Raw genomic sequence first — 17190 nt, 5'->3', positions numbered from 1 at the left:
CATGAGGTTCATGCCAAAGCAGTTGTCTCGGACAGGCAGGGGGCACCAGGCACCACCTCTGCCTCTGAACCTGCTGCCTTGCCCTGACACTGCCTGGCCCACCCAGGCCCAGATGCACAGGAAAAGAGAAGAACGGCGGGAAGTTCTGAGGGAAGGAAACAGAAGGCAGTGGGGTAGAGACAAGTGACGGCAAGGAGGCAGGGTCTCGGCTGTGGGGCAGTACAGGAGCAGTGGGGAGCAGGAGCTGGCCCAGGCCAGGTGCCTGAGCCCAAGAAGTTATGTGGGGTAAGAAAGCAGGTCTGTGTGCCGAGGGCCCTGAGTGTAGTTGCCCCCAGCACAGAGGCAATAGAAGGAAAGAGGGAGCTTTGCTACAGGAAAAATATTTCAGCAAAACAGTTGTGAGGGAGGGACAGGAAGGAGGGGCAAGATGACTGAGGTGGACGCAGGCTCTAGGAGAAGCTAATGGGAGCTGACAAAGAGCCAGTCTCAGCAAGGCCAGGCCAGGGCCAGCTGTTCCCCCCACAGGCCAGCACCCTCTCAGCCTCCCCTTTCAGCACCCAGAACACCCTCAAACTTAAGAAGGCGGCAGACCACAGGAAATAAGTAGCCACAGCCCCACATCTTCCATGACAAGGGCAGCAGCGCCTTTGCCACTTGGTGCTGCAGCCTCCCATGTGGGCGTCTTGCAACGGCATCAGGACACACACAGGGGACGAAACACAAGGCCTGCAACCTCCCAGCACAAAGGTGGAGGCGGGAGAGCCAACAGTGTGCAGCAGTGCCTCCCGACCACACTGGGGTTGTCTCCACAGAGGTGCTGACATCTGGCCAGGGAAGGCAAGCCTGGTATGATGACATGCTACCAGCTCGGGCCCCGCAGCTCTGAGAATGGACAGGCCCAGATGGAAGGCACTGTCTACCTGGGGATGGGGTCAAGCAGCCTCTAGAGAGCACCAAGCCCCAGAACACCTGCCTCTGCCAGTCACCCTCAGAGCCAGATCTGACACAAAAGCCCTGGGCTAGGCTCTGGGTGCCAACCTTGCTACCCAGGATGGTGTGGCCGTCAGATTGGGTTCTCCTTAGGGACCAGGACAGCAGGGCTACCTGCACACAAAAGCAGGTCTTCGAGAACAAGCAGAGCTGACAGTGACCAGGTGGCATGTAGGGCGGCAGGTGCTGGGAGGTTCTCAGCGAGGACATGTGAGGGAAGGCAATAGGATGACAAGAGGGATGTATCTTGCACACACCTGGCCCTGCCTGGAGCTGGCTGCCCCTGCTGCTACTGCGGGTGCTGTGCACACAGGCCACACACCACAGCGAGCCCTTGGTGGGGGGCAGGCAGGTGAGAGAGGACTCCCACCCCACCCCCGGGTTCCAAGAAGGAATTTTCAAATTTCCAGCACAGAAAGAAGTTTTCAGACCAGGCTGGTGCTAAGGCCTGTCTCAGAAGGAGGGGCAGGGGGTGGGTGTTCTCCACAACACCCCCCCAGGGCACACCCACACTACCTGTGGACACCTCACAAAATCCCCCAACCACTGCTAGGAAGGGGACTACTGGGGCTGTGTTGCCTTGCCGATAAGAAAACTGAGGCGCAGGGAGCCCTAGTGAAGCTGCAGAGTCAGGATTCAACCCTGAAGCCGTCTGTCCCTGAGCCATGTTGTCCTAATCACTTCTGTGCAGAGGAGTCCACCTGCACACCTTCTCCTGACAGACTTCACCTGCCACCTGAAGGAAAGGCTCTGAGCTGTTATGGACACCTGGGTTCCCAGTAATAACAGGCCCCATGTTCCCACCCACGTCCCTTGGTCTGCAGATGGGGATGCCAGACACCGCCCCTTCCCTACATGGGAGACCCCTCCGTTGAGAGGGAGAGTCTGTTCCTTCCCACCATATCTGGGTGGCTCTGTGACTTGTCCGACCAACATAGCATATCAGAGGTGACACTCATCTTCCAACAACTTCCACGGTGGTTCTGCTCCTGGAGCAAGGCCACAGAGAGCCCTTGTCATGGCGCCTGAAATGTGGCCTGGGGGCCAAGGTTAACACTCTTCTCCTAACAGCTCTTCTCCTAACAACATGAAGATGGTACTCGCCTCTCCCATTCTCTCACCCAAGCGCAGCAGAGCTTTCCAGAAATTACATGACTTGTAAGATCACAACACAATGAACCCAGAAGCAGATATAAAGATCCAGCTCACGAGATTTGTAAAAAAGACCAATACTGTCACATTTTTTATTCCACAAAATATAATTATTTTCATCGAAAAAATGTTATGCTAACATATGCTGAGTTTATTATTCTTTTTAAATGAATTAACGAATATTTTTACAAATTTCTTGATTTTAATTCCTAATATGATAAACATTGATAGCTTGTAACACATATAAACCCAATAATTTTTAAGCATGTAAGGGGGGGGTTTGAGACCAAAAAGTTTAAGAACCCTGCTCCAGAGTCCACGTGCAGAGAGGCCATATTGGGAAACTGAGGCTCCCACCCATCCACTCAGTTGTGAGAGGTGGTGGTCCTTGTTTGGACCCACTAAGTTCTGGGGTTCATTTCACAGCAACAGACACCACCCAAAGCCCAAGCTGAGAAACTGCTAAGACAGGCCCTAGAAGAGAAACACATTTATCTGGCACAGTAGGGCCAAATACAGTGGACCCCAGGACTGGATGTGGGGCACACACCTACAACCTGGCTAAACCGTCCACAGTACTGCTGGGAGTCGAACCAGCAAGCCATTCGGAGGCGGGGCTCTCTCTCACAGCCAATGAAGTAGGGGCTGACCACTCTGCCAGGTGTGGGCAATGCAGCCCAAGCCCTGACACAGTGGACTCCAGAGGTGTCATGCTCTCAGAGAGAATAATCGGCTAGCCCAGGGCCAGCCTGGTGCAAAGCCTGGAGGGGGAAGGTTTCTTACACCTAAGGGGAAAGACGCCACACATCCCTGCTTTCCAATGTCAGCCTGCTGTTTCGAAGAGAAGGTGCATGCCCCTCTGGGAGCAGCTCCCTCCCCTCACCCTATACAGAAATGCTCAATTAGGTGTGTCTGGGTGGCTCAGTGTGTAAAGCTCTGCCTTTAGCTCAAGTCATGATCCCAGGGTCCTGGGATCAAATCCCACCTCAGGCTCCCTGCTCAGCAGAGTCCGCTTCTCCTTCTACTCCTTCCCCTGCTTATGCATATGCCAGCACTCTCGCTCTCTCTCGCTCTCAAATAAATATCTTTTTTAAAAATGCTCCATTAACAATAACCAAAAAATCGCTACAGAAATGCTCAATTAAAATAAAAAATTGCCACCATTACCCAATGTAGCAGCAACATTCCAAACAGGTGTGATAAGTTTTACCTCATGTCTACACACCATGCTATACCTGAGACGTACCAAGGAAGAGCTACAGGAAGGAACAGAATGAATGTCCCACCCCAGCAACTGCATTATCAGCTCTTTCAAGCTGGCAAAGGAAACCATCTTCAGAGAGAAAGGAACCAGAATGTGAAATGTGACAATGTGAATGTGGCCACAACCCAAAGCCACACACGGTTCCATGCATGAACAGTACCCCAACTTCCATGTGGCCCGGACACCCCACCCATCCCCACTTCCCCTCCTCTTCTAAGCTTCCACAGTTCACTCCTTGGTTTTGATTGCTCCTCCTTCCATGTTCCCAGGCACTGTTCTACAGAGCGACACACAATGCCGACGGGTGTGCCCCAGCCAGGAGAAATCCTGCACAGAAAGAAAAACAAACATGGGGAGACAAAGAATGGGAGGCAGTCCCGCCAAGTCGGACAGGAACAGCACCCACCACCTCCTGTTCCGGCCAGGCCAGCAGGAGGAAAGGCACACCCAGCCAGCAGCAGAGACCAAGGCCAGTGCCCTGACTCGCTCCCAGTGTCCAGGTGCCCCAAAAAATGCAGAGCGCACCTCACTGAGTACCTCCCTTGCCCCATGAGCACATTCATGACAAAAACAAGAGCGCGGGTTTGGCCATGTCTGAGTTTCCAGGACCATTTCAAGGGCAATGCAGGAAATGCTGGGACAATGGAAATGCTGTCAACAGGCATCCCCCACCAAGGCCTCCAACACCCATCATCCCAAAGGCCATGGCCACAACAGAGGTCACAGCTCCCTCCTACAGGCTGCTTAGAGCCGACAATGGCCCTGCTGTACCCAGAGAACCCCTCCCAAGCCGTGGCTAGCTACTGACAAGGTCTGGCACTCCCCGACACACACACCGGGATGTCTGGAGGCCAAAGGGAGGGCACAGACAAGGGCGGCCCTCAGGGGCTGTAGGTATCTAGGAAGCCCTGCCCAAGGCCAGCAACACCTCCCGCCCCACCTCCCACTTTCTGGCAAAGCGGCAAAGCATTTCTGCAACACCCCTTGTGAATTCACATCCTACGTCTGACCAGACGCACAACTTCCAGGACGCTCTGCGTGCACTAGGCTACCAGAGGACACCCCAAGCAGGGGGACAAATGAGAAATGAGGTGCTGCTGAGAGCTCCCAGGTGCACAGGGTTTGTCTCACAAAGGGGTCCATGTGGCCGCTGTTCTCTTTAAAGGGAATGTGAGTGCAGATCAGCCCCGGGCAAGCGCCTGGGCAGACCAGGCCCACAGGTGTCCCTGGAAGTGTTCTGCAATCACAGCTTCTGAGGGGGTGCCAGCTGGAGGATGCTTTTGCCACGTATGCGTCCACACCTTTGCTCAGGCCTGGGTCACAATCTTTCTTCTTTCTTACATAGAAAATTCTATGCATCTTCCCATATAAGCTTCCTGAGCACCCCTGCCACCCTGCCAGCCTGGGCTCCCCACTTCCAGCTCCCTCTCATTTACTCTGCTACGCTCCATCCCCCATGTCCGAGGCCCTTCTGTGCCAGCCTGAGAAAGCAGAAACTGTGTCTTCTCAATCTTGGAAGCACAGGGCCAGGCCCACAACAGACTGTGAACGCAGTCAGGACCTGATGGTCCCCTCAGCTGAGAAAGTGGTCCAGCTCACTGTCCAAGAAGGCTGGGTCACAGCAGCATCACTCATGATTGGCAAAAAGAGGGAACAATCCAGACACCAACAGAGAAGCAAAGCATGCATATCTCTACACTGTGGAATATCATCTGGCAAGGAAAAGGGTTTAGGATTGACACATGCACAGTCTGAACACATTTTTAAAACATTACACTAAATGAATTGGTCACAAATGACCCCATATTGGATTCTATGTGTATGAAATGCCCAGAATAGGTGAATGGAGACTGAGAGAAAGGCAACCAGTAACAACCCAGGGATGGGACAGGAAGTGACTACTGATGGTCACCAGGCTCCTTCAGGGTGACGGCAATATCCGCAAGTTAAACTGTGCTGATGGCTACAAAACTCTGTAATTTCACTAAGTCACCTAATTGTTATACTTAAAACAAGTAAACTTTATGGTATGTAAGTTACATCCCAACAAGGCTGTTAAAAAAAAAGTGTGGAGACTCAAGCAAGTTCATTCGGGGTGTCCTCCTGGTAGGGTTTGTCAGATGTAAAGTGCAAAGAAAAAGTCATCAACACCCCCACAAAATCCCTGCACAGGTACATATGCACAGGATTCTATCTCCTTCAACTGAGCTCAAGATTCCTGAAGGCAAAGCCAGACAGGCCAGAAAGCCCCGTGGCCACTTAGAAAGATCTGCCTGCTGACCAAGAGTGCCAACTTCCATCATGCTCCGCACTAAGCTGCCAACCCCAGGGGCGGGTCTCTGGCCAGAGCTGGGGAGCTCTCAGCTACACACCTCACCCAGCTCATCTCTGCTTCAAGAGCAGCAGGGCAACAGCAGCCCCAGGAAGGGGGCTGGTGTGTGCCTGCTCCTGCCCTGGATGCAGGCCCAGGCTAGAGGGCGCAGGGCGGGCGTGGCCCTGCAAACTACCCCCTGTGGGCCCCACCCAGGACCAGTAGGAGGGCTGATCTGCACCCACCCCCAACCCCCTCCCTGACTCAGAAGTGGGAGGAGGTACATTTCCTCTTCTACATTCCCAGATGCTTGGAAACTTTAGGACTGAGCTGTCTGTTGGGTAAAAATGAAACTGCACTTTTATCTTCTGCTCACAAATGCCTGTCACCGTCAGTTAGGAATAAGACAAAAGCTTCCCCCACACCACCACACACTGAGCCATGGGGCACCTCGCGTGGTCTCAGAGCTTGGGGAATCTGATGTTGCTCATGCAGCATCTCTTCTGGGGCTCACTTCCTTCCCAGCGACAAGGGCACCATCCTGTCATCAGCTGTCCATAATGAAGATGGCCAAGGACCAAAGGGATGGCCAAACAAATGGTGACCCTTTTGCAAGCTAGAAATTACTCTTTATAGGATGCCTGGGTGGCTCAGTGGTTGAGCATCTACCTTCGGCTCAGGTCATGATCCTGGGGTCCTGGGATCAAGTCCCACATCGGGTTCTCCACAGAGAGCCTGCTTAACCCCCTACCTATGTCTATGCCTCTCTCTGCGTTTCTCATGAATAAATAAAGTCTTTAAAAAAAACCTACTCTTTACAAAAAGAAAGAGAAATTACTGTACACCAATTTTCACCATGCCGAGCAAAAGAAACATACAATAAAACACATGGATACATGCTACACATCATAAAATTTTTCTCCAAATAAGTCCCAGCAAACTCCAGCAGCAAGCTGTAACATGCTGGAGTTATTCTTGGCTTCCCCCGGCAGGTTTCCTGCAAGACCTCCCTTTCCTCAGATAAGGCCGCTCGTGTTACTCAGCAAAGCACTTTCCGTGGCAGGGAAGTGCATCCATTCGCTGCTCTGCTTGCGACAGCTGTCCGCAGAGGAGGCGGGAACCGGGGAACCGCGTTTGCTACTACAGCCCGTCCATACTTTGTCACCTGAGATGAACCAATACAGAGAAACTCTTTCTTTAAAAAAAAAAAGAAAGAAAAAGAAAAAAAGAAGTTTAAAACAAAAAGAGAACCATATTCCAAACTACCTGGTTGATAATGAACAGTGTGAATTAATAAAAATATCAAGAAATAGTCAAAAATAACACTTCCTCAATTCTTCCAGGTTGAAAACCAGTTAAAGGGTTAATGGCCCACTAAAGCCCCCGCACAGAGCACACAAAAGGTGCCTGGCAGGAGGAGCTCCCTCTTCACCTGCCACTGGCTGGCTATCCTCAAGGAGGGCAGGACCAGAGGGAGGGCCAGCTGGGGTCACTGCTGTTGGCTCACTCTGCAGCTGGAAAGCCGAGGCCTCAGCCTCCCCCTCCTCTACAGCAGATGCCCAATAAACATGTGGGAGGAACAGAGCACACGGGCCCTCCCAGCTCTCACGTCCTATGGTAACACCTCGAGAACAAGCTCTGGAGGAACATCCCTATGTGACAACTGAAATCATATCACTTTTGTTTACAAAGGGTGGGGGATTCAGGATTAAGGAACTGTTAATTCATAATTCACAATGTCCAATGTGCAATGCACTAAATTTACAATTACGTACAAAAGGATAACCAAACACTGTAATCCATCTTTTGAGATCTCTAGTGTCCTTAGGGCTGCCTATTTTACAGCCAGGCACAGTAAAGACTCCTTCCGTCTCTGGGGCTCACGGAAGCAGCAGTTCCAGGCGGTGTCCCTTTCAGAGCTGTCTTCCTCTAGCACCTGGACCAGCATCCTCAGCGTGGGACCCAGGAGGTGAGTGCTCCACCAACCTCACCCAGACGACTGCCTGCTTCCCAAAGTCTTGATGAAGGCCTCGACAACCAGTTCCTGGTAAGCCTAACTGTGGGGTTAATTTCTGAATACTCACAATGTCAGGGAAGTCCACGAAGCACAGAACCTAGTCAGTTTAAAAGACTGCATGCTAGTCAGGTTTCAGCACAGAATACCTGCTTCTCGTGGACAGGAACACATGCTCATCACACACAGACAAAAATAACAATTGGCTGCCTTCTCAACAACCCCGGTCTTCTGGCACAAAGCAGCGTGAATTCAACCCACCCAATCAGTACTTTACTTCCCTCAAACAGACTCCCTGGGAGGCCAGGTGGCCAGGTGGCCTGGCCTCCCAGGGAGTCCCTCCCAATAAATGCAGAAAGCCTCTGCCATTCAAAAATAAAGCAAACACAGCTGCCTGCCCTCAACGCTCGGTGCCTGTGGGTTACAAAGGCCTCCTCTGAATCCACCTCCACACCAACGGTGGCCAACGCTCACCAAATACCAAGCGCTGTTCAAGGTGCTTTCCGCGACTTACCTCGGTTTACCCTTCCAGAGTCCTACAGCACATGCACCACAAACTGCATCTCACAGAAGACTTTAAAGGAGCGGGTCTGGGGAGGGGCAGTGGTCCCCTCAAGTCACACAGCTAACACGGAGCTGGGCAGGCAGGCAGCCTCTGCCGGGAGGCAGCCCAGCTGGTGGTCCTCTGCGCCCGGCTCCAGGCCGGCCCCTGCCACGCTCTGGATCCGCCCGGCCCTCGCGGCCTCATCTCCCCTGGTGTCCCTCTCACGGGCCTCCAGCCACCCCCCACCCCCCCCACCCCCGCCGCCGCGGGCCAGGACGGGCCTCACCCATCTCCTCCGCGATCCTGACGGCACCCTCCTCCGCCCTGCCACCCGCAGCAGCCCCCGGACCCAGAACGGAAAGTCCGGGAGACCCTGCCCCGGCCTTTCAGGACTTCCCCCAGCCCCGGGCCACGGGCGACAGCCCCCGGATGGCTGCCCTCCCGGCCCTGCTCCGCCCGGGGCGGTGATGACAACGAGAGCTAAGCAGAGAGGGAGAAGCGCCTGCCCTCCCCGTTCCTCAAAATCAGAAAAGTTTCTTGCACAGGGCACTGCCGTCGGAGAACTTTCCGCAGCCGTGACGTTTCACCTTGCCGCCCTCGTCTCCAGGGCGCCGCACGCACCGCGAAGCGCAGGGCCACCGGCCGAGCGCCCTTCCTACTCCTACTCCACCCTCCGGCCCGCCGCCCGCACCGCGGCCTCCCCGCGCCCTCCCCCGGGCCCCGCGCCGCGCCAGGACACCCGGCCGGCCGGCTTCTCCTCGCTCCGCGCAGCCGTTCCCGGCCGGCGGCAAAGTTCCCTCCTGCGGAGCCGCGTCCCCGCGGCGCCCGGCCACGGCGGCCGCCGTCCGCCCCCCCGGCCCCCGACACCAGAGGCTCGGCGGGGGCCCGTCCCGCACAGGCCGCCCGGCCCCGCTCCCGGCGGCTCCCGTCCGCGACCGCGACCACGACCGCGACCGCGACCCCGGCCCCGAGGAGACGCCCCTCGCCCGCCCAGCCCGCTCCGCCCCGGCCCCACGCCCTGGGCCGGTGCCGCCCGCAGCGCGCCCCGCGCCCCCCACCGCCGCCCCGGCCCGCCCGCCCGGCCGCCCGACTCACCCCATGAGCCAGTCCATGGCTGCTCGGGGCCCGCCGCCCGACACGCTCGGCCCTCAGCCCGCGGCGGCGGCGGCGGCCGGAAGTAAACACTCACTCGCACACTCCCACACGCGCGCCACGGGCGCCGCCGGAAGTGACGCGGTAGCGCGCCACCCGCCGGGAAACGTAGTCCCGGAGGCCTCTGGGGCCCCACCGGCCCTGCAGGGATCCTTCTCCCTTCCTCCTTCTATCCCCCTCCCCTTCGCCCCTCCTCCTGGCTGTTCCCTCACACCCGGGCTGTCCCTTCAACCCGGGATGGCCCCTCACACCCGGGCTGACCCCTCACTCCGGGCTGACCCCTCACACTCGGGATGTCCCTTTACTGCGGGCTGACCTCTCACACCTGGGATGACCCCTCACACCCACGATGTCCCCTCACAGTGGGGATGTCCCCTCACTCTGGAAAGACGCCTCACACTTGGGATGTCTCCTCACGCCAAAGATGTCCCCACACACTCTGGGCTTGCCCCCTGCACCCTGTACTGTTTCCTGGCCTGGACTGTCCCCCTGCACCTGCCAGTGCCCCGCGCCCGCTATGTCCCCTCCTCACTCTTAGAGGAGCTCCCCCAGAACTCCTGTCCCCATCAAGTCTCCTGCTGCCATGTTGCCTCCTTTTCAGACTCAGGAGGACTCAGGAATCATGCCCTCAGGGGCATCAACAGAAAAAGCATGGACACTCTTTATGGGTGGACACAGGGCTTCTGGCAGCTTGGCCTGGAGAGCTGGGGGGCCCCTGAGACCATGCTCTGACCATGACCTGCCCGCTGATGCTGAGCCCCCACCATCCCACCATCCCCACAGCAGGAGCAGCACATGGACCGTGTTACCCCTGCTGCCCTAGTAGCCATGGGGGGCCGGGGACACGGGTACAACCAATGAGGCAAACCCAAACATGGGTGACTTCGAGGAGCAGTGGCCAGCACGGGCTGCCTTCCTTTAAAGTTCTTGAGGCAAGAAAGATGTGGCCCCGCTGGAAGTCCCACCTAACATAGCTCCCTCAGCCCACACTGCTAGCTGCAGGCTGCCGCCACTGCTGGGCACCAGGGACCGACACCCCTAGGTGCTGATGCCGGAGAGGGGCAGGTGCTTCCGGGCCCGGGAAGCCTAGGTCATTCCCCTGTGTGCGGTTGAACAGGAGGCGGTCTGTTCCTAGAGGAAGAGGCAGACCCCACCTGCCAAGGGGAGGACTCCTGCGGAGATTCCAGTGGAGGAGGCCAGGAGTGGAACCCACCACCAGGATCCACCCCATTGTGCCGCTTATACTAATTCCATTCTCTCCACACCTATACTTCGAAGGGGGAGGAGGGCGTTCTGTGCACCATCATGCACCTGCCCGTCCTGTCCTTAAGCTCGACTCACACCTTTCTCATGGGCCTGAGTCTCATCAGCGATTGCCAGGATCCACAGAGATCTCTTTTCTCCCTCGACTGCCTTCATGATCGTGAAACCCGGGGGGGGACCATTGCAAACTTTAGCACCAGCCACCACCTGAGATCAAGCAACGAGGCCAGATAAAGGAAAGAAGAAGGGACTTCACTTAATATGTAATGACTCTGAGGGGAAGAATGTGCACATCCGGCTGCCTCTCCACCCAGGGCAGTGACCCAACCATGTTCCTGAGGAATATGAACTCCAGGTAGTCCCACCTGTTGTGACCATCCACTAACCAGTGCCCTTGAGCATGGAGGTCCAGGGAAGTGCTTCAGTCTCCACCCATCTTTCTCCTGCCGCCACTGTGGACCAGCAATCCTGTGTCCCCTCCAGAGCCTGGGGGTCAGATCCCTGCTCGTCCACTCACTGCCTGGGTGACTTGGACGAGTTGTTTGATGTCCCTGTGACTCAGTGTCTTTACTAATGTGATGGGGACAATAATGTTGCCAAATGTGTCATGAGAAACTTGGCGAGTTCGCAGGTGTAGGGTGAAGGCGATGAGGCAGGCAGGTATGACTGGGTATATTGGGATTATGACCTAACTGCTCATGGCAATTTTCCTGAGCTCAAAGTCAGTGGCCTTTCCCTCGATGGTGGTGTATTGCTGGGCACACCCCACTTTACAGCCCAGTTCATAATGGACAGTTCAGATCACACGGCATGTGATGCCCTTTCTCCTCCTCTCTTTTCTCGTCTTCTTCTTCCTTACCCTCTCCCCTTCCACTTTCTCCCAGCTTCCCATGTGGACAGAGTAGCCAGTGGAAGTGGTTGTGTGGCTTCTAGGAAGTCCTTCCTTTCTACCCCCAGCCCTGGTCCAATCTTCTGGTTCCTACTGAGAATAGGCGAAGGATGGCTAAAGATCTTGTAGCCATCTTGGACCATGAGGCATGTGGATGACAACGGAGCATAGAGATAGCACTGAGGTTCCAGAATCAACCACAGTCCTGAACTTCCTGCCTCTGGACTTCTTTTAATTGAAAAAAATCCCAATTAAGTCGCTGTTCTTTCCTGTCCCTGTTATCTGAAGCTAAAAGGCAACTACCTCACTGATACACTCAGGACAATGTATGTCTTCTTCCTGGTGTCCAGGTGATTGAAATATAAAAGCTTGTCTTCTTTGCAGGGTATGTCATGACTTTCCCAGACCACTAAACCCCTGAAATTTCACACAGCTGTGTCCAAGTTCCTAAAGTCAAGGGGAATAACCTCTGGCAAGCACGTATATTTTATCAGCATCCTGGGCTTCGTGGCCTACTGGCAGGACATCCTCCATACAGTGGAGTGGTGTGAAATCCCAAGGCATGCTGGGATAGCCAATGTCTGTGTGGACTGAGCTGTGTGAAAAACACAAGCGATGATCTGACCCTGTGGCATGAAGGTGGAGGCATACCAGCAGTCTCGCCAAAAGGACAGAGCACCGCTCTCGGCTTCTCAGTTTATGGGACAAGGCAGGGCGTGTCTGCATGAGCCACGGCTGAGTCATACATGTGCTGACTTGCTCCAGGAAGGGCATCACATCTGGAAGACAGCAGCCGTTGGAATCATCACGTCTCTAAACTTGCAGCAACACAGTGTCCATCTCCGGCACAGACGATGTAGAAGAGTGACGGGAGCCCTGTCCCTCTTGACTCTTAGGCTGGGACAGCGGGGCTCAGGACTGGCCTTCTCTGCAGGTGAAGTGTGTGCTGTCCCTTTGAGCTGGGAGGTGGAAATGTAGGATTTTCAATTAGCCCTCCCTTCTCGTCATGCCCTCATTCACTTGGCAAAGAAGTACCGAGTGCCGACTGCTTGCCAGGCCCTCATGAGGTGCGCAGAATACAGTGTAGACAAAGCAGACAAAATTCTGCCCCTGTGGAGCTTACAGGCGGCTGGGAGGAGATGGGATGAAAGAACAATAAGAAAGACACATACTAGGTCAGACACTAACACCAACAACAGGGACAAGGGATGCTGGCTGCTCCCCTGCCCCCATGACCTCAGAATGGGACCTTACTTGTAATGAGGGTAATTGTGGATTAAATCAGTCAGGAGGAGGACCTGGAGGCTAGGGTGAGTACCTAAGCCAGTATGATGGGTCTCCTTATAAAACAGGAGAAATCAGGAGTGCAGAGGGAAGGCTGTAAGATGAGACCCAGGGAGAAGACAGCCATCTTCAGGCCGGGGGAGGCCTGGGCCCCATCCTCACCCTTATCCACAGCCTTGGGAGGAACCAGCCCTGCCTCACCAAAGATTTCAGGGTTTCTGATCTCCAGAACTACAAGACAATAAATTTCTGTTGTTTTAAGTCACCAAGTTTCTGTTGCTTTGTTACTACTGTAGGCACCAGTCCTCTACCTCCCCTCTCACCAGGCACCTGCCTCCTGCCAGGATCCCAAGGGGCTTGCCAGCCAGGAGTCCTTGGGCTGGGAAACAGGGCTTGGTTTTCCTAACTGTGCTTTGCCCTGGGCAGGGACCTGCAGGAATTCCCCCCAAAGGAATAGTCCTCTGTTGTGAGGTGGAGGGAGACACTTCCAGCATAAGGATGGATGCATGGCCAAGACTCTGGGGAGAGATGAGTCTCTGTTCAGCGGCTGACCTGGGACAGAAGCTGAGCCCTGTTGGGTCCTCCCTTCACTGACTCTCTCTGTCCCTTAGGCTTATTCCCCTCTCCCAGCGGGCCCCTGCCCAAGAGTGGATCAGTGCTGAGCATCCTTCCCTGGGCACAGGGCAGTCCTCATGACACCTGTTCTGCACCCTGGAGGCTGGAGAACAAAGTATGCCTGCCTCCTCTGAGCCAGTCCCTGTGCTGGGTACAGTCCCAGGTGAGGCTGAGGGTGAGCCAGGGCAGTGCTCAGACAGCCTGTTCCATCCCTACCCACCCCCACCCAGGGTCAGCGTGTCATTGTTGGAGAAGTCTGGCAGTGTGCTGTGGGAAGCCTGTCCCAGGGGAGCTTCAGGGTTGGCGGCCCTTCCATCCCTCCTGGAGCATCGGGTCTTCTGAGACTTTGGCTAACACCATAGGTGCCCTCCCACAGACCTGTCGTGGGCCAGCTGCCTTGTGCACGCTCAGTGGCTCACACTTCACACCATTTGGGGAGCGACTGTCAGCAGGACCCTGAGGCTCTCAGAGGGTCAGAGACTGCCAAAAGTCCCTCAGCAAGCTGCAGGCGGTGGGATGCCAGAGCCCTCTGCTCCCAAGCCCACCATCTTCCCACTCTGTCCCACTTCCTAGTGGGGTGCTCCTCCCTGGGTCTTGAGAAACAGTGGACGGGGCCCCCCACGGGAGCAACCTGCGGAGTGGCTCCTCCAAAGCACCAGATGCCCCTCTGGAGACCTCCAGGCTTCGGCTCCTTTCCCTGCAGAGAGCAGGAAGCCCCTCTGTGGTGCATTTGGCCTCAGTGGTGACTGGTGTCCATGGGGCAGCTAGGGCCAGGGCCCAGACATCCATACCACCTGGGGTCACTTCAGTCTCCTGCTGTATGTGCAGCCTGCAGGTAGGGGCCCTCAGCTCCCTGTCTTATAGGTGTGGCTCAGCAAGCTGGTGCAGGGCGTGTCCTGGAAGGCCCAGAAGGCAGGTGCATCAGCTCCTAGGTTGGTCACCACCCTCACTGTCTCCCACCCACGTCACACCTGGCATACCAGGTGCTCCTTCCTCCTCCAAGCCTCCCTCCCTGGAGCATGCGGATGATTGCTCAAAGCTCTGGCCAATGGAGGTCCCCTGAGAACCAGGGACAAGCGATGCCTCTGCTCCAGAAACCCACCTTGCTTACTTACCTGATGGTGGCTGGTGTCTGAAGAAGAGTAGGATGTTTCACATTAATGACTTATCATGCTTCCTCCCATCTGAAGGCTCATTGTCACGCCAAAGTTCAGAGGCTGTGCCCCAAAACCCCCGGACCCAAGTGACCTGGCCGTCACCTCAGGCCTGGTGTGTGCGCAGCCTTAACCTTTAGACAAACCAAACTGGGATTTGGGTGGGAGGCTGTCTCAGTCCCCTAGGGCTGCTGTGACAAATGACCAGAAACCAGGTGGCTGAAAACCACAGAAATGTCTTCCTCTGCAGTCCTGGGGGCCGGAAGTCTGCACTGAGGTGTCAGCACATCCAGGGGGCTCTTACTTGCTTCTTTGGGGACGGCTGGTGTTCCTTGGCTTGGAGGCACCTCACTCACTGTGGTCTCTGCTTCCCCCTTCACACTGCCTTCTCCATGTATGGGTTCTGTGTCTGCGTCCAAACTGTATACGGATACCAGGACACCAGTTGTTGGATAAAGGCCCACCCTTATGACCCCCGCCTACCTTGGTTACCTCTGCAAAGACCCCATTTCCAAATAAGGTGACTTTCACAGTACTTTAGGACTCCCACATATCCTCTTGGGGTACCCAATTCAACCCATGCCAGGGGTGGTTCCTTAGACATGACCCACAACACATGACACACTTTCCCTGGGATATAGATGGACTCAGTAATTCCCCAAAGACTTACATTGATCTACATGGGACTTGTCACTGAGAAAACACTGGCTTCCAAGGTGGTAGTCGAGCTTCTTTCTTAGGAATGAATCACCAATGCAGACCTTGGATCTTCCCTTCTGTTCTCAGCCTCTTGGGGTTCCACTCACTTGACTCTCTACTTGGGATTTTCAATGGCATTTTTAACCTCCATTACCTCTGGGCCTTCACTGCCCAGAGGAACACCCTCTCCCTGGACCCTCCGAGGCAAAAGAGAAATTGCGGGAAGTCCGTCCCATAACTCAATGGCCCTGAATGTGGGGCTAGCTTCTCTCCCACAGAAGAGGATGTTTTGCATTTTATTATTTGCTCTGCCATCCAGCCCACGTCAGCAAGAAATGACTTCATGGGGGCATCTGGGGTGTTCAGTCAGTGAAGCATTGGCCTTCAGCTCAGGTCATGATCCTAGAGTCTTGGGATTGAGGTCCACATCCAGCTGCCCGTTCAGCAGGGAGCCTGCTTCTCCCCCTTCCACCGACTGACACCCCACCTGCCTGTAGTCACTGTCAAATAAATAAATAAAATCTTAAAAAAAAAAAAAAGAAAAGAAAAATGACTTCATGAAGGTGTGTACTTCCATATAAGTTTTCACATGTCTCATTAGCAAAGGGCCTCCAAGACCAAGGTGATCTCCCTCTGACCATTGCTGCCTAGGACCCCAGGCCCTGCTCTCTCAATTTTTTGAAAAAAGATGAGCATGTGAGCATTTGCTCAAGGTTTCCAGCTCCTCCCAGCGCTGGTCAATCCCAGCAGGAGCTGCCCCGGGCAGTGTCAATGACCACATGCTAGTGAAAGGACACCCTGGCCCCCAGCTCGGGGCTGGAACCCCGGGGGATCCACAAGGGAGGCTCAGGCAGGGCCAAAAAGTGAGGAGGCGCTCACTCTCTGGGTCGCGGTGACCGCCTAGCTGCCTCTCCTGCCTCACTCTAGCCTTGCCCTGGCTCTGGGACCCCCATTCTAGACCTGAGCACAGAAAGGGGAATCAGGAAGGTGGGAAGGTGTGAGCCTGCAGAGGGTGGTGGGGCGCACCAGGTGCCCTACCAGGCCCAGCTTCCTGCCTTGGCCCTGCCCCGGGGTTCCTAGCCCCGCCCCACCTCCCAGGAGTGCTGGCTCCTGCCTGCCTTCTAGGGGTCTGCCTGGCTTCCAGGGAGGGGGACCAGGGGGTCCCACCCACCTGCCTCTCCTCCTGGGGGAAATCCTGCCTCCCTGTGGGTCCTGCCTCCACCCTGCCTTCAGGGGATGGGGGTGCCCTGACCCCAGCAGGGTCCTCTCTCAGCAGCCAGAGCTGGCTTGGAGGGGTGGGACTGGAGAACCCGGTGCAGAGGAGCCCCAGCAGAAGGAGGAAACAAGACTGGCGGGATTTCCCCCACCAACCTAGGACCCTGTGTCCCAGTGCCTGGTAGGTAGTACCAGTGCTCCTCCCCACCCCATCTAGCCCCTCATAGCCCTACCCACAACCCTCAGAACCATCCTTTCCGATGAAGGTGAGGCCCTCTGCTGCCCCCCCCCCCCACCGTGTAGAAGGTGTAGAGAGTACCTGGCAGGCAGCAGGTGGAGACCCTGCAGGATGCTCCTTGAGGACCCAAGCCCCAGGGTCACCATATCTCGGGGCAGGAAGTCACTGACCAACTGGGTTAGGAATTGCCCCTTGGCATGTGCTCACCACCCCTCCCACCACCTCCATCCAGTAGGAGAACCATGAGTCTCCCCTCCCTCTACCCTCACACCCGGCAGCCAGCCCCCAGCAACCCTTTCTGAGGTGTTGGCCCAGTCTGCTCTGTTTACCCTCAGGACAGAATACAATCCTCAGGGGCTACCCAGCCCCATCCTTCTCCCTGCACTAACCCCACTCTGTACTCTAA

General features: G+C 55.7%; 1 protein-coding gene across 2 annotated transcripts in view; it reads right to left on the bottom strand.

Moving 5' to 3' along the window:
- Positions 1-9505, bottom strand: part of MOB2 (MOB kinase activator 2) — a 78515-nt gene extending 69010 nt beyond the window's left edge. Inside the window, exon 1 of one of the 2 annotated variants that reach the window (XM_026004171.2) lies at positions 9371-9505. In XM_026004171.2, the coding sequence (XP_025859956.1) occupies positions 9371-9387 (17 nt within the window). In that variant the 5' untranslated portion in view covers positions 9388-9505. Of the gene's footprint in view, positions 1-8245; positions 8465-9370 lie in introns of those variants that run through there. The other variant, XM_072758757.1, reaches the window with a different exon arrangement.
- Positions 9506-17190: the final 7685 nt, after the last annotated feature.

This window comes from Vulpes vulpes, chromosome 5 (genome assembly GCF_048418805.1).
Source record: "Vulpes vulpes isolate BD-2025 chromosome 5, VulVul3, whole genome shotgun sequence".
NCBI lineage: Eukaryota > Metazoa > Chordata > Mammalia > Carnivora > Canidae > Vulpes > Vulpes vulpes.
Note: the sequence above shows the minus strand (reverse complement) of the source record. Positions and strands in the feature narration are given on the sequence as shown.